Genomic DNA, 17,716 nt, shown 5'->3' on the forward strand with positions numbered 1-17,716 from the left:
TGCATTTCTTTGCCACATTTTTTGCAGTATTACTTTAGTGCCTTTATTGCAAACAGGATTATTCTGTACAGGCTTCCTTCTTTTCACTCTGTCATTTATGTTAGTATTGTAGAGTAACTACTACAATGTTGTTGATCCATCCTCAATTATCTCCTATCACAGCCATTAAACTCTGTAACTGTTTTAAAATCACCATTGACCTCATGGTGAAGTCCCTGAGCGGTTTCCTTCCTCTCCGGCAACTGAGTTAGGAAGGGCACCTGTATCTTTGTAGTCACTGGGTGTATTGATACACCATCCAAAGTGTAATGCTCAAAGGGATATTCAATGTCTGGTTCTTTTTTTTGCCATCTACCAATAGGTGCCCTTCTTTGCAAACCATTGGAAAACCTCCCTGGTCTTTGTAGTTGAATCAGTGCTTTAAATTACCTGCTCGACTGAGGGACCTTACAGATAATTGTATGTGTGGGGTAGTCATTTAAAATCATGTTAAACACTTTTATTGCACAGAGTGAGTCCATGCAACTTATTATGTGACTTGTTAAGCACATTTTTACTCCTGAACTTATTTAGGCTTGCCATAACAAATGGGTTGAATACTGATTTACTCAAGACATTTCAGCTTTATATTTTATTTAATGTGTAAACATTTCTAAAAACATAATTGCACTTTGACATTATGGGGTATTGTGTGTAGATCAGTGACCCAAAATCTCAATTTAATCAATTTTTAAATTCCGGCTGTAACCCAATACAATGTGGAAAAAGTCAAGGGGTGTACTTTCTGAAGGCACTGTACGTGTACAGTATGTTTTGGAAGTATTCCTCATAGCCTCAGTGCTGGAGGTGTTGGGGATCTGGGGAGTATCCACTTTCCCCAGCCAGAACTACATTTATTTCATTACATCACCACAGAGGAGGTTCAGTTTCAGCCATGCATCCCTCGGGGGATTCCAGCTCAATATTAAGTGTGTACTTTACAAAGGTTCTTGAAGCCAAGCACCATTCTTTTATTTTGTTTCACTTGCATGAACCCCCCCCCCCCCAGATATATTAGTGTTTTTCAACAGATGTTGAGGTATGACTCCACTGTCAACACATTGGCAAGGGCAGCGTGATGAAGACCTCTCTGAGTAGGCCTATTTTAGACACACATCAAGAGAGAAAGAGAGGGAGAGAGATAGCGAAGACAGATGCAGACAGACAGGCAAGTCTACAGACAGACAAGGCCCACACATACATACAGCCACGCGTTGTGCACACAAGGGCACGTTAAAGTAGGGTCTCTTACAGCACCTCATCATCGTAATTGAATGACTTTGGAGTGAAGGAGGCCATTGTATTGGGTCCAGCCCGTAAAACTGCATGGCCTCAGGACATACATTAGAGCCCAAATGTGATCCCCTCTTCAACAGAGGCACAGTGATGTTTATAATGCCCAGCATTTGGATTGTGTTTCCAAAGGGGGCATTGTTAGTTTGAACCTGGAACATATACCTTGCTACAGCTAAGCCCCTCCAACCATAAGACACACAGGTTTCAACCCTATCACATTTTTCTCCAACCATAACTTTTTAACATGATGTAGAAATGCTTATGGTAATCTAATTAGGGAATTTTGAGTTTGTTGAACCTACTGAAGTTGGGCAGAGACCACCATCTTGTAACTTCACTTACATCTTTGAGCATTAACATGTTAGCACTCTTCTTTAAGAAATAACGGTAGCTCTTAAAATGACACCACATAGTTTGTGCTGTAGTATAGAACAATATAGTAATCTTCAAACCCTTACTTTCTGACAAAGTGACCATATTTGTATTGTTACATTCTATAACTATGTTATTACCACATTCTGAGCTGTAATATATTGGTAACAAAATAACTTTTCAATTCAAAGACAAATGAAATAGACATGATCAAGAAAATAATCCTGCTAGTCAAGATAACAGGACATACACAAAAATTATCAAATCATGTGGCTTTTATTTTGTCGTCACCTCCCTCTCAGCAAGTCAGGTGAGATACATTTGTTGATTAGGGGTTGCCAGATTCACACCAGTTTTCACGTCACAACATTATAATACCACACTCTTCTTTGATTCAGCTTTTCAAAATACTTTTGTTTTCCTAGATCATTATTTTAACAGTTTGAGCAACACAGTATCCAGAAGTGGATCTTTTTGGTGTGACTTTTTGGTAATGGAGTGTAGTACTGACAATTAGGGCTAGCTTTCCCACACTGGAGGCATGGCCACAGTGTCCTTGCAGCCTTGCCTTCACGCCTCCCACCCAGCCTCTCTTGCTGCTCAGCTCAGCTCCAAGGGATTTCATTTGTGGGGGGAGACGAGAGGAAGGAGAGGGGCTAAGTAGGGAAAGTGCACAGCCAAAGACTGCCTTTACTACAACCCAGCTTCCCTGATCTGATACATCAGAAAGAAAATGATTACAGATCTGGGTTTGACAGGAGAAACTTCAAATGTGTATGTGTCATACTGCCAGTGAAAACAGCACTAAGAGACAGACAGTGTGTGTGTCTATGGCTCCTTTCAGAAGGGGTGCAAGAGTTAACCAGGCACTACGGCTGTCGGAAGACAAAACAAAACATGTCCTTTCTTTAAATACAAATATATAATTTGATATTTTACAATTCCTATTTACAGTTGCATTTAATTACATCTCACACGTTCACAGAGTAAAAATAGTCTTAAAATGGCCGCCCGTCCTTTCAGGCCTCCTTCCTTCCCCCGCTCACTGTATTCCCAGCTGGATTCTCACTCACACTGGAGAGTTTTTATGGCTGGTAACTTAAAAAAGGAGTAGGAACAGAGTGGGGGAGGAGAGAGAGCACTTCAGCACATGGCATCCACTGAACACGTTTGTTGTTTGTTCATTCTGAGGTTTGGCCATTCTTCAGGTCAGCAACAGTTTGTCATTTGGTCAAGACCCCCGCCCCCCGACTCTTAAAGCTTGATTTTGGCATGCAATATTTGATTTCTTAAAAATTCAGTCAATGTTCCATAAAATACTGAGAGTATCTGATGATCAATGTATTAAAGTACCACTGAGTCTCTGACAGTGAGTAAACAAATAGGAGGGAGAAAAACACACTATAAAACATCCGATTGAATGTCCAAAAACAAGTCCCATGGTTTGGCCTCCCTCCCTAGACAGTGGTCTCTCCATGCTTACCATTTGTGAGTCTGGTATAGAACTTGCGCCAGGAGTGGAGTGTCTTGCCAGACCAGATCCAGAACCCGGAGGTGATGCCCACTATGAGGGTCATCAGGTACTTGATCATGTAGACGGTGAAGTCGGGGGTCATGCGGGGGGTGTACTGCATGGGGCAGGGGATGGCTAAGCCTTTACAGTTATGGCTGACCCAGCTTCTCTCCCAGTGGTGGCGGAAGGCCTGCTCGTAGAAGAAGCAGGCGATGACGATGGTGGCGGGGACCGTGTAGAGCACGCTGAACACCCCGATGCGCACCATCAGGCGCTCCAACTTCTCCGTCTTGGTGCCGTCGTGCTTCATGATGGTGCGGATGCGGAACAGGGACACGAAAGCCGGCCAGGAGGAAGGAGGTCCCAATGAAGAGGTAGATGAAGAGGGGGCCAGGACAAAGCCCCGCATGGGGGTTCAGGCTGTTGAGGCCCACGAAGCACACCCCCGCTGAGCACGTCCCCCTCGATCTGACCCATGGCCAGGATGCTGATGGTCTTCACGGCGGGCACGGCCCAGGCTGCCAGGTGGAAGTACTGGGAGTTGGCCTCAATAGCCTCATGCCCCCACTTCATCCCAGCTGCCAGGAACCAGGTGAGGGACAGGATGACCCACCAGATGGAGCTGGCCATGCTGAAGAAATACAGCATCATGAACAGGATGGTGCAGCCCTCCTTCTTGGTCCCCTGGACTATGGTCTTATAACCGTCTGGGGTGAAGCTGTCATTGCACACCACCTTGTCCCCCAGGAAGTAGCCAGCGATATAGGCTATGGAGACCATGGTGTAGCACCCAGAAAGGAAGATGATGGGCCTCTCCGGGTACTTGAAGCGCTGCATGTCCACTAGGTAGGTGGTGACGGTGAATAGGGTGGAGGCACAGCACAGAGACGACCAGATAAGGATCCATATGCGTGCAAAATAAATCTCTTTATCATTGAAGAACATGTAGCCTCCACTGCTCCTGGAGTGTTCACATGGTGCTCCACAATCCAGCTCCCCCAGAAACGAATAATTCAGATAAGTGGGGACTTTGAGCACAGCTGGACAGCGGAAAGGCCTGTCTGGTGTGGAGTAGACATGGACGCCAGGGGTTCCAGGGACTGGCATGTGTACAGGCGGGGCAGTGGCAGTAGATTCATTCTGACCCACGCAAATGTTACCGTTTCCAAGCACGGGGAAATTCTCGCACCGGAGGCGTTCTGGCCACTGGAACCCGAATTTATTCATGAGCGCCTCGCAGCCGTGCTTTGCCCTCTCGCAAATTGAGCGACAGGGTGGAATGGCCTTTTCCAAAACTGTACACACCGGCGCATACATTGAACATAGGAAGAATTTAAGTTCCGGCGAGCACTGTACCTTTACCAAGGGGTAAAACTGGTGCACCTCCAGTCCTGCTTCCTCTTGGTTGTAATGTCCCACCAGATTGGGCATGATAGTTTGATTGTAGGCGATGTCCGTGCATAGTGGGATTGAAATAGGCTGGCAAAATCCGTGGTCCGGGACAGCAATGCCATTATCCCCTTGCCCCGATACCATCAATGACTGCACGATCAGTGCGAGAAAAGTCACAAAACTCGTTTGAAAATCCATTTTCATTGTGAGCTGCTAAATAAAAATGATCCTCTATTTTAACCTGATAAAGTCATGCAATTTACAGATACTTTTTATGTTCTGTAGCATCGGGGAATTTGGCTATAAGTAACGGAATAATTGAGAAAAACGTCTGCAGTAGTCCGGATGAGCGAAGAACTGCTGCTGTTTGCTCGCCTGCAAGAGGCTGCTTGACTTTTCCTTTGTGCAATTTGCGTGGCCCAATCAGACAGTTTCAAGTCCCCCCTGCAACTTTCTGTGGTTGGTTTCAAAGTAAAATCGGAAGAAGGGATTGGTGTAAGGGGGCTCTGGAAACAGATTCCCACCCCTTCCCAGTGTGTTGCTGGCCAATGGAATTGCAGAGCAGTATCAATTTGGGAGAGTTTGAGTAACTTCAGTGCAGTATGCGTCCCCTGAATGAACCATGCTGTAGTGTAGCCTCGCGCATAACGCCAAGATGTGCAGATATCTATCTATCTATTTATTTATCTATATATCTATTAAGTTTCAAGTTTTATTTGTCACGAGAAATCAGAGATAAGAAAGGAGGAAGAAAAAAACAGTGTCAATACCAAATTTACAGTGAGCAGGGATACTCGAGTAGTTGAGGTGGTAGATATGTACATGTAGGCAAGCAGAGATGAGGAGAAAGTGACTGGTAGCAGGATAAATAATAATAATAATAATAATAAACAATATAGCAGTGTAAACTGGGCTGAAAAGTGACTGGTAGCAGGAATATTTAAATACTATGGTAATATACTAATGGTAATATCAACATGTAAACAGGAGTAATAGTGACCAGTAGCAGGATAAATTGGTGGATATTAATGGTGATGCAATCAATAATCAATGACGAGCAGGTGTCCACATACTTTTGGTCATTCTATCTATCTATCTATCTATCTATCTATCTATCTATCTATCTATCTATCTATCTATCTATCTATCTATCTATCTATCTATCTATCTATCTATCTATCTATCTATCTATCTATCTATCTATCGCTGTCTGTCTGTCTGTCTGTCTGGTAGGCCAACGCAAAAATAACTATAGACATAGCGACATCTTGTGGTTATTGTAGGACAATGCATTTGCGACAGCTGTAACCAAAGATGTCCGGTCTCCAACTACCGTACAAGGGAAGTTTATCCATATTTGGCGGAATAAATTGAGGCCCTGGACTTGACTAAGGACAATTTTTGCTATGAATTAGTTATTAGTATTTGATGTAACACAGGATTGTATAATTTATGATGATGTAGCCGACCACGTTTACTTATATAAAAAAAAGTTCCATGAAGATGATTCTAGAAGAGTAAGAAATGTTCAACAACATCCTTCATTATGCATGAAAAAGCCTCATGATATAGTCCCTCATTGATAGTAAAATAGGATTCCCCCATCTTTTAATTTTATGAAAATTATTGGTTGCTATGCCCTTTATGTGTACAATCCCTATTGAAAAAGCTTCCTATGGACCAATCATCACCTTTGAGACAGTTAGTGATAAAATAAGATAATTTGATTCGCGGGGGTTGATGTGATGATCTCGAGCGAGATGTCCGCTTAAAGAGTTGCTCGTGACACTAGTTTACAAAAGCGAGAAGAGCAACTGGCTAGCTCGAGATCAATAATTCTGTAGCGAGCCGCAATGTACTAGTGACCTCCCCTGTCATTGTTTAACGTCCGTTTTATTTAATTTACCTTTAGGAAAAGTTTGATTTTTAAATTGTGAACATTTCATCTGGGAAAATTTACTCCAGAAACGTTGTTTACTAGTTAATTTATGGAGGTAAGTATCTAGCAAGCTAGCCCAGTTGGCTAACAAAATTTAGTTAGACAGAAATCGTGTGAGGGAGACAAGGGACACAAAAGCTAACTTAGGACAAATTTGAAACTGTCTGTTATTACTGTGTCATTCATAAGTTGTTTGTTTGGGGTGTTTTGGGTTTAGCTAGCTTAGCTAGCTAACTTGGACACCTGCTGAGCTTCCTTCTATCTTTGTAACTAAGTTAGCTAGCTAACGTTTGCTACCTTAAGCTAGCTAGCTAGCTAACTTCAATTTAATTACAATTTGACTTGGGCCGAGTTAGCCATGTGCAATACAATATGTTATTACCATGCTAGATATATATCCAATAATCAAGCTAGCTAGTTAATAAAAACGGTATTGTTCTGTTGAGTGTTTGAATGAATATCTTTGTAATGTTTAGGTTAATAATGCAGTGAAGAATAGAATCAGTGCAAGTTAAAGAGGAGTGAGAATGGCATTTGATCGATTCCAGAGTGCATCATCAGGTTCAGACTCATTCTTTTCCCCATATAAACATCAGGTGAGACATTCAAAATAAATGTTTGATTGCAGTTCATTACAATGTAGGCTATAGATGAGAAATAATTCAAGTGGTATGTTTATTAATGGTTTATATTAAGTAGCTAATGTTTTGTAAGTCTTAGGTATGAATTGTCTAAAGTAGGCAAAACAGAATCAGAATGTTATCTCTCATCTCTCACCAGTGACTGGCTGACGTTTTCACTAAAGGGTTCATGAATTTCCTTTTTTATTGTCTCACAGACCTGTGGAACTGCGGACAAAGGAAGGCTCTTGCAGCCTTACATCCCCTTACCCGATTTCTCACTGCCAGAAGAACCTCCCATGTCCTACACACCCTGGTCTGCACAGGATGATCCAGCAACTGATTGCACACAGAACGATGTTAAAAGCAGGTAACTAAACTAACTATTTCAAATACAACTCTCAGAATTTTATACTGACCCGGTCCATACTGTGTTTTGTCATACCAGTATTTAACATTGATAGTCTGAAGAAAGTATTGGGAAAAGGAAGACAGAGACTTGATTTATACTGAACAAAAATATAAACCCAACATGTAAAGTGTTCCATGTTTCATGAGCTGAAATAAAAGACCACAGACATTTTCGATACGCACTAAAAGCATATTTCTCTCAAATTCTGGGCACAAATTTGTTTACATCCCTGTTAGTGAACATTTCACCTTTGCCAAGGTAATCCATCCACCTGACAGGTGTAGCATATCAAGAAGCTGATTAAACAGTATGATCATTACACAGGTGCACTTTGTGCTGGGGACAATAAAAGGACACTCTAAAATGTGCAGTTTTGTCACACAGCACAATGCCACAGGTGTCTCAAGTTTTGAGGGAGCGTGCAATTAGCATGCTGACTGCAGGAATGTCCACCAGAGCTGTTGCCAGAGAATATAATGTTAATTTCTCTACCATAAGCCGCCTCAAAACATCGTTATAGAGAATTTGGCAGTACGTCCAACCGGCCTCACAACCGCAGACGACGTGTATGGCGTCGTGTGGGCGAGCGGTTTGCTGATGTTAACATTGTGAACAGAATGCCCCATGGTGGCAGTGGGGTTATGTTATGGGCAGGCATAAGCTTCGGACAACGAACACAATTGCATTTTATCGATGGCAATTTGAATGCAAAGAGAGAACCGTGACGAGATCCTGAGGCCCATTGTCGTGCCATTCATCCGCCGCCATCAAATCAAATCACCTCAGGTTTCAGCATGATAATGCATGACCCCATGTTGCAAGTATCTGTACACAATTACTGGAAGCTGAAGATGTCCCAGTTCTTCCATGGCCTGCATACTCACCAGACATGTCACCTATTGAGCATGTTTGGGATGCTCTAGATCGACCTGTATGACAGTGTCTTCCAGTTCCCACCAATATCCAGCAACTTTGCACAGCCATTGAAGAGGAGTGGGACAACATTCCACAGGCCACAATCAACAGCCTGATCAACTCTATGCCCCAACTTTTTTTTTTATGTTACAGTCTGTGACCAACAGATGCATATCTGTATTCCCAGTCATGTGAAATCCATAGATTAGGGCCTAGGCGGCAGGTAGCTTAGTGGTTAAGAGCGTTGTGCCAGTAACCGAAAGGTCGCTGGTTCTAATCTGTCGATGTGCCCTTGAGCAAGGTACTTAACCCTAATTGCTCATGTAAGTTGCTCTGGATAAGAGCGTCTGCTAAATGACAAAAAAAATATACAGTGGGGGAAAAAAGTATTTAGTCAGCCACCAATTGTGCAAGTTCTCCCACTTAAAAAGATGAGAGAGGCCTGTAATTTTCATCATAGGTACACGTCAACTATGACAGACAAATTGAGAATTTTCTTTCCAGAAAATCACATTGTAGGATTTTTAATGAATTTATTTGCAAATTATGGTGGAAAATAAGTATTTGGTCACCTACAAACAAGCAAGATTTCTGGCTCTCACAGACCTGCAACTTCTTCTTTAAGAGGCTCCTCTGTCCTCCACTCGTTACCTGTATTAATGGCACCTGTTTGAACTAGTTATCAGTATAAAAGACACCTGTCCACAACCTCAAACAGTCACACTCCAAACTCCACTATGGCCAAGACCAAAGAGCTGTAAAAGGACACCAGAAACAAAATTGTAGACCTGCACCAGGCTGGGAAGACTGAATCTGCAATAGGTAAGCAGCTTGGTTTGAAGAAATCAACTGTGGGAGCAATTATTAGGAAATGGAAGACATACAAGACCACTGATAATCTCCCTCGATCTGGGGCTCCACGCAAGATCTCACCCCGTGGGGTCAAAATGATCACAAGAACGGTGAGCAAAAATCCCAGAACCACACGGGGGGACCTAGTGAATGACCTGCAGAGAGCTGGGACCAAAGTAACAAAGGCTACCATCAGTAACACACTACGCCGCCAGGGACTCAAATCCTGCAGTGCCAGACGTGTCCCCCTGCTTAAGCCAGTACATGTCCAGGCCCGTCTGAAGTTTTCTAGAGTGCATTTGGATGATCCAGAAGAGGATTGGGAGAATGTCATATGGTCAGATGAAACCAAAATAGAACTTTTTGGTAAAAACTCAACTCGTCGTGTTTGGAGGACAAAGAATGCTGAGTTGCATCCAAAGAACACAATACCTAATGTGAAGCATGGAGGTGGAAACATCATGCTTTGGGGCTGTTTTTCTGCAAAGGGACCAGGACGACTGATCTGTGTAAAGGAAAGAATGAATGGGGCCATGTATCGTGAGATTTTGAGTGAAAACCTCCTTCCATCAGCAAGGGCATTGAAGATGAAACGTGGCTGGGTCTTTCAGCATGACAATGATCCCAAACACACCGCCCGGGCAACAAAGGAGTGGCTTCGTAAGAAGCATTTCAAGGTCCTGGAGTGGCCTAGCCAGTCTCCAGATCTCAACCCCATAGAAAATCTTTGGAGGGAGTTGAAAGTCCGTGTTGCCCAGCAACAGCCCCAAAACATCATTGCTCTAGAGGAGATCTGCATGGAGGAATGGGCCAAAATACCAGCAACAGTGTGTGAAAACCTTGTGAAGACTTACAGAAAACGTTTGACCTGTGTCATTGCCAACAAAGGGTATATAACAAAGTATTGAGAAACTTTTGTTATTGACCAAATACTTATTTTCCACCATAATTTGCAAATAAATTCATAAAAAATCCTACAATGTGATTTTCAGGAAAAAAAAATCTCATTTTGTCTGTCATAGTTGACGTGTACCTATGATGGAAATTACAGGCCTCTCTCATCTTTTTAAGTGGGAGAACTTGCACAATTGGTGGCTGACTAAATACTTTTTTTTCCCACTGTATATATATTTAAATTGACTGATTTCCTTAAATGAACTGTAGCTCAGTAAAATCTTTGAAATTGTTGCGTTTATATTTTTGTTAAGTATAATTAATTGTACTGAAATCATAGAAAACATTTCATAGGTGATTTGAAGACACAAGGTGTTCATGAGTACACTGTCCATGTGAAATTCAGTTGAACTGCTAATAACCACTGGACTTTTTCATATGATATGTACCACTCCATTTGAAATGGAAATTGAATTCTTTTTCATGTCTTTTCAAATGTTTTTGTTTTAATCTGTAAGGAATCTCCCAGATGGAAATGACTGTGGAAGTGAAGCTGATCTCTATGGGCTGGTGTCAAATATCTTGAAGGAGGCTGATCAAATGGACAGCTACTATACTGAAGAGTAAGCTATTCATTAGGAGGGTATTTTTTGTCTTCAGTGATATGAGCTCATTTCATTGTATTGGGGGACAAGACAAATGAATGGGAATTGAAAATGGAAACTACAACGTTTGCCAGTAACGACTTTGAAACTTTCAATTTTGTTTAAAAAACGGTATTGAACCTTTGTTCTCAACTCTCCTTTCAGGACATCATCCCATCTGAAATCTGTCTGGTCTCCCAAGTCAATGAGCGGCGATTGCCAGCAGTACTTCCAGTCAGAGTCCAAAACGCAGTCCAACTTCCTGCCGAACCATGTTTACCCTGAGTCTTTCAGTAAAGCACAAGGGCAGCCAATGAACAGAGATTCCGAAGAGTTCTACCAGCGTTTCAACGGCTTTGATACCAGTGACCAGCAGTGGCTCCTCTCTTCCTGCAATGGAGACATGGACACTGGATACTCTCAACAGACCCAAGAGCTGCCGAAGCCGCCAGGGCTACCGCTGCCCAACATGGAGAACGCCTACCGGTTGAACACGAGGCCGAGTAAACACGAGTACAACACAGCTGAGAAGGTTGGAGGGTTCTGTGGGTCCGGGAACGCTCTCTTTGACCACATGGATGCCTTTGCACCCTCCTTCTGCCCCCAGAGCAAGATGAACAGCCAGTGCTTTGACCACTACTATGAAGAGTTCCCAGGACAGAGCAGCGCCAAGCCCAGAAGGACCAAGCAGTACACCATGCAAGAGGTCAACAAGCTGGCCAGCAACATCCAGGCTCTGATGGTGGGTGAGCAGGACAACGCATGTGGTAGGGAGCCCCAGAACCGGCAGAGTGTGCAAATGCAGTATGACGACATCATGGCCGAACAGAGAAACTTATCCAATTCCAGGATGCCAGGGCAAAGCACTCAAGCCATGCAGTTCAAGAAGGAACTGGGAGGGGAGTATGGAGCCATGCAGAGGGAGAATGATGGAGGAATGAAGAGCAAACAGCCACTACAAAGTGACTTTGGTTCCAAAGACTTATCTGGATTTGGTCCACAACACGTTGAGTATTTCCAACAACCAAATGCACTCTCAGTGTCTTTCAATCCTCCAAGCTCTCACCAAAACAAGATGGCTGTCCAGAAAGGAAGCAACCCCCTCTCAACGGGCCTGAGTCTGAACCAGTACTCTAACCATTATAGCCAGCAGAACCAGTTGCAGAACAAACTCAAGCAGCAGCAGCATCAGCAGCCAAGGGGGAACTGTTTATCCTCCGGGCCGTCCAAGATGCTGTCCCACTCTGTGTCTGAGTTTGTACCTCAGCACTCCCACCAGATGCAGAGAGGACCACCACTGTGCATCCAGGACTACAGTCAGGGGGACGGGCCCAGCCTCCACAGCAGCAGGGCAGGACAGAACCAGGTCGGGATTGGGCTGGGCGGGCTGAGGAGGGGAGCCAGTGACAGTGACTTTGAGATGCAGCTGGACAAGAGCAGGATGCACATGGCCGGGCTGGTGGCTGATGGCAACTCCTCCACTCTGTGCTTGGATGGGAAGACAAGGCCCCAGACCAGCACTCACATGACAGGAGACGGTGGCAAGAAGCAGGGACTCCTGCAGAACCCTTACCTCGACCTACTCGGCAGCATGTACGGCTCTCAGAGATTCGGCGGAGGAAACGGCACAGTCAACGCAGGGAAGAAACCAGCCTTTCTGCCTTGCATGTACCAGGCTGTGAATGACCCCAGACAGAACTCCTGCCACATGCCTCTGAACTCTGCCTGCTTCAACTCCAGAGCCTCCCTCCCCTACGGCGGTTCCATCCCCCCCATGGACCTGTGTGACCTGCTGCCAGATGGGGAGTTTGCAGCTTTCAACCCTTACTTCAATGACCTGATGGGCTCCAGCGGAGAGAACCCGTACCCGGGGATGACGGGAGGCCTCCGCTCCCCGAGGATGATGAGGAACCGGGGAGGACCCATGAGCGAGCTCCACTTCCACCTGGAGGAGTGCTACGAGCAATGGAGAGTCCTGGAGAAGGAGAGGAAGAAGGTGAGCAATAAAAATGAGTGGTTCATTTAGTGGGAATATTTTAGTTTGTTGTGATCATCTTGAAATCCTTATTATTTCTCTGATCATGCTGCAATACAATACTTGGTGAGAATGACTCCCAAACTAGGATTAAAATAATTTATGGTTTGACTGGTTGGTATTAAGTGTTTTTTTTATATTATGTGCTTTAGACAGAGGACGTCCTTACCAAGAGTTATCCTGGAAAGCGGATTTCTGTGGTGTCCAGCAGTGCCCTCCCCAAAATCCCACCTAACCCTTCCAGAGTGGACCGTCTCATCGTGGACCAGATCCGAGAACAAGCCAAGGTGAGAAATGTTAATTATTAAAAGTCTAAGCTGTTGGGGGGGGGGGGTCATACTATGGGTCATTTAGCTATTTGATTTACAATTTTAGGACCCCTTTAGGTATAAGAAAGAATATATACAAAATTATTTGATAAAATATTGAATTTGGCCTTTACTACTATAGCCCTGAGAAACGCATTGAATAACACATTCATACAGTGTATTCGAAAAGTATTCAGACCCCTTGACTTTTTGCACATTTTGTTACGTTACAGCCTTATTCTAAAATTTATGAAATTATTTTTTCCCTCATCAATCTACACACAATACCCCATAATGACAAAGCGAAAACAGGTTTTTAGAAATGTTTGCAAATGTATTACAAATAGGAAAACAGAAATACCTTATTTACATAAGTATTCAGAACCTTTGATATGAGACTCGAAATTTAGTTGAGGGGCATCCTGTTTCCATTGATCATCCTTGAGATGTTTCTACAACTTGATTGGAGTCCACCTGTGGTAAATTAAATTGATTGGACATTATTTGGAAAGGCACACACCTGTCTATATAAGGTCCCACAGTTGAAAGTGCATGTCAAAGCAAAAACCAAGCCATGAGGTCGAAGGAATTGTCCGTAGAGCTCCAAGACAGGATTGTGTCAAGGCACAGATCTGGGGAAGGGTACAAAAAAATGTCTGCAGCATTGAAGGTCCCCAAGAACACAGTGGCCTCCATCATTCTTAAATGGAAGAAGTTTGGAACCACCAAGACTCTTCCTAGAGCTGGCCGCCTGGCCAAACTGAGCAATCGGGGGAGAAGGGCCTTGGTCAGGGAGGTGACCAAGAACCCGATGGTCACTCTGACAGAGCTCCAGAGTTCCTCTGTGGAGATGGGAGAACCTTCCAGAAGGACAACCATCTCTGCAGCACTCCACCAATCAGGCCTTTATGGTAGAGTGGCCAGACGGAAGCCACTCCTCAGTAAAGGGCACATGACAGCCCGCTTGGAGTTTGCCAAAAGGCACCGAAAGGACTTTTAGACCATGAGAAACAAGATTCTCTGGTCTGATGAAACCAAGATTGAACTCTTTGTCCTGAATGCCAAACGTCACTTCTGGAGGAAACCTGGCACCATCCCTACGGTGAAGCACAGTGGTGGCAGCATCATCCTGTGGGGATGTTTTTCAGCGGCAGGGACTGGGAGACTAGTCAGGATTGAGGGAAAGATGAACGGAGCAAAGTACAGAGAGATCCTTTGAAGAAAACCTGCTCCAGAGTGTTCAGAGGTTCACCTTCCAACAGGACAGCAACCCTAAGCACACAGCCAAGACAACGCAGGAGTGGCTTCGGGACATCTCTCTGAATGTCCTTGAGTGGCCCAGTCAGAGCCCGGACTTGAACCCGATCTAACGTCTCTGGAGAGACCTGAAAATAGCTGTGCAGTGACGCTCCCCATCCAAACTGACAGAGCTTGAGAGGATCTGCAAAGAAGAATGGGAGAAACTGCCCAAATACCGGTGTAACAACCTTGTAGCGTCATACCCAAGAGACTTGAGGCTGTAATCGCTGCCAAAGGTGCTTCAACAAAGTACTGAGTAAAGGGTCTGAATACTTACGTAAATGTGATATTTCAGTTAGTTTTTTTTCTTCATACATTTGCAAAAAAATCTGAAAACCAGTTAATGCTTTGCCATTATGGGGTATTGTGTGTAGATTGATGAGGGGGGAAAACTATTTAATCCATTTTAAAATAAGGCTGTAACGTAACAAAATGTGGAATAAGTCAAGGGGTCTGAATACTTTCCGAATGCACTGTAAATGGCAAAAAATACAGTCAAAACTAAATCATCAGAAACAAGGTTTTGAAGTGTTTGACCTATATCTAGGAGATTTAAGAAAGCTAAGGAAATATATATTTTTTACACATATTTAACCCCTTTTTTGGGTAGGCACAAAACTACCTTTATACTTCCATAAAAAATGTCCAACCAGTACCGGTTACTTACAGACGAGTCCCGTGACACTTGTGTCACAAACACTATCGTGTTCATGAGTATCTCCCCTTTCCACAGTTTGTAGCCCAAACGGTTCGGACGCTACAAACAGAAGTTGGCACATCGACTTCAGACGAGTCCCCTGACACTTGTGGGGTTTGTAGAGCGAAATGTAGCCACCATTGTGTTCGTGAGAGTCTCCCCTTTCCATAGAGTGGTCATACTAGTTCGTAGGTCAAGTTATTTCGTGAAAACACAGATTTTCGTGATGTCTCATGGTCTTAACAAACACCGCTCTATCTCTGCCACCTTTCACCGTAGATACGGAAGTGCGATATCGGCGGATGCTGTGGATTAAGACGCATCCCATGCAAAAACATATCTCTAGGTTAAACTGACAGAGTTTGATGGTGATTTTTTTATTATGTAATTTAGATTGACGCACCGGTGCGTCAATCAACTAGGAGGTTAAATGTCCACTTTGGAATTGTAGGATTAGATGATGGCTAATTCCACACAAGTTGGCATGAGTGTTGATAGAAGAGTTGATTAAGACCAATATATGAATACCTGTTGCTGTAGACTAGATAAACACCCATCAAGTTCTGCAAGTGTTTCAAAATATATTTGAAGAAATATTGATGGAATAGATTTTCCTCTTATATCATAGGTGGTGAGCCTTCTGGGTAAAATGGAGTGTCTGCGTAGCTTCCCCCTCCATGCCAATATTTGTTCAGCGCTGGACAGACACCTCGAGGCTATTTATATTACCCAGGCCAGACGCAAGGAGGAATTTGTCAACACTTCAAACCGGCAGAGACAGGCCAGTGCACATTTCAGAGAGGACAGAGGTAACTCAACACTAAGTCATTAATGAGCCGCAGCTAGTTTTAAACAACTAAATCCCCCAGCATTTGTCTGTGCTTGTCTTCCAATGTTGTTTTAGATTTATTCTGGAAATATGGCTGCCATTTTTAATTCTGTAGAGCCTTTTATATTTTATTTCTTGGAAAGAGCAACTGACAGAGCTTATTTTCTACATTTGCCTTCCCGTATTAGGGATGAGCAGCATTAGTCAGTTCTGATGAAGAGGCCTAAAAACTGAAACGTTTCCTTTTGATAATCCTGTCATATATTTTGTGCCTGTATTCCTGCTAGATATCCTGCTGCTTGCTACAGCGCTGAGGGATCTGTGTTTGACCACAAGGAAGTCCCGCACTGCCCTGTGGTGTGCCCTACAGATGACCCTGCCCAAGTCCAACACTGACAAGCTGGATGAGCAGAGGGACGAAGAGAGCACCTCTGAGGAGACCAGCCCAGGGATAACACTTATCCAGTTCTGATGCCACGGAGCCACCCTATGGTTCACATGTGACACTTACTCACATTCATGCTATAGATGTTGCTGAGAGCAAGACCAGTGAGGAGCATTAGGCCAGATGAAATTGTGATCACATCATTAGACTGAACAGAAGGAATTATTGCAGGTAGACTCAGTTTGAGCAAATAGAGGAAATGTATTGTTTGCTGAGATTATCAGTCTTACTTAAAATCTAATCAAAATGTTGTATCCTTAAGCAGGTGGTTCAGAACAATGTAAAGGGATAACTGGGGGTTGCATTTATTTTAAATGGCAGTACAATTCTATTATGCTGTTGAATTGAGAATCCCCATAATCCCTTCAGCCCCAGTAATTCCCTGTTAATGAGCTTCTATTAGGAACATGAGAGAGAGAGCAGAGCCCGATCAGATATCTTTTATCTGTTTGGTGGTGATAACTGTAAGAGAATGTACAGTATTATATTCATCAGTATTGTCAACTAGCTGAGAGCTAGGGTCCTTGCAGTCATTGCAAGGATAATGAGTTTCATTTTTTTGGCCACAAGTTTTAATACAATTTGATTGATAGTTGCTCTTGGGGAAAGGGGAATTCATAATATGAAATGTGTTATGGCATAATTTATCTTCAAATAACTTCTTCAAAATAACCACATTTTGTGATTAGTTTCATCGAAAGTAATGGGAAACTTGGAAAGGCCTAAATATTATTTAAAGACACTATTTATAATTATTAAAACGTCAGTCATTTGAATGTGTTCCCGATTGTTTTACTTATTTATTTGAATGTGATTTTACATTCAGTTCTGTAATACGCTTCTTAACAACCAATAATTGTGGATAAGTGATCATTGCCTCCTCTTAAGTTGAGTGGATATGGCAATGGAACCACTTTTCTGTCATATTCCATGTTAACATACCAATCAATCGCCAACTTGAAGCCTAGAGCGTTTCCTCGGTTTACCTGAAATGCAACATAGCCAGTGTATTGTTTTTACTTACTACTCTCAGTAGGTCAGGAATTTGGACTGGTCATGCATTGATGTTAATTAAATCTTATGTTATTCTTATTTTGAATATAATTCTCTGAATGTTAATCACACTGCTTTACAGCTCATTTCAAAAACATAAAAACAGATAAGAATTAAGTTTGATGGACACATACTATCAATGATGTAATACACATACTCTTA

General features: G+C 43.2%; 1 protein-coding gene and 1 pseudogene across 1 annotated transcript; one reads left to right on the top strand and one right to left on the bottom strand.

Moving 5' to 3' along the window:
- Positions 1–1,964: 1,964 nt before the first annotated feature.
- LOC121569572 lies at positions 1,965–4,998 on the bottom strand (annotated as a pseudogene).
- Positions 4,999–6,422: 1,424 nt separating this feature from the next.
- LOC121569571 (meiosis-specific coiled-coil domain-containing protein MEIOC-like) lies at positions 6,423–17,704 on the top strand. Its single transcript, XM_041880649.2, has 8 exons — positions 6,423–6,606; positions 7,028–7,147; positions 7,390–7,541; positions 10,763–10,867; positions 11,054–12,884; positions 13,076–13,210; positions 15,856–16,036; positions 16,344–17,704. Exons 2-8 carry the CDS (start codon positions 7,079–7,081, stop codon positions 16,526–16,528), a joined length of 2,658 nt encoding a protein of 885 aa, XP_041736583.1. The 5' UTR covers positions 6,423–6,606; positions 7,028–7,078; the 3' UTR covers positions 16,529–17,704.
- Positions 17,705–17,716: the final 12 nt, after the last annotated feature.

The sequence above is a fragment of the Coregonus clupeaformis genome, chromosome 30 (assembly GCF_020615455.1).
Source record: "Coregonus clupeaformis isolate EN_2021a chromosome 30, ASM2061545v1, whole genome shotgun sequence".
NCBI lineage: Eukaryota > Metazoa > Chordata > Actinopteri > Salmoniformes > Salmonidae > Coregonus > Coregonus clupeaformis.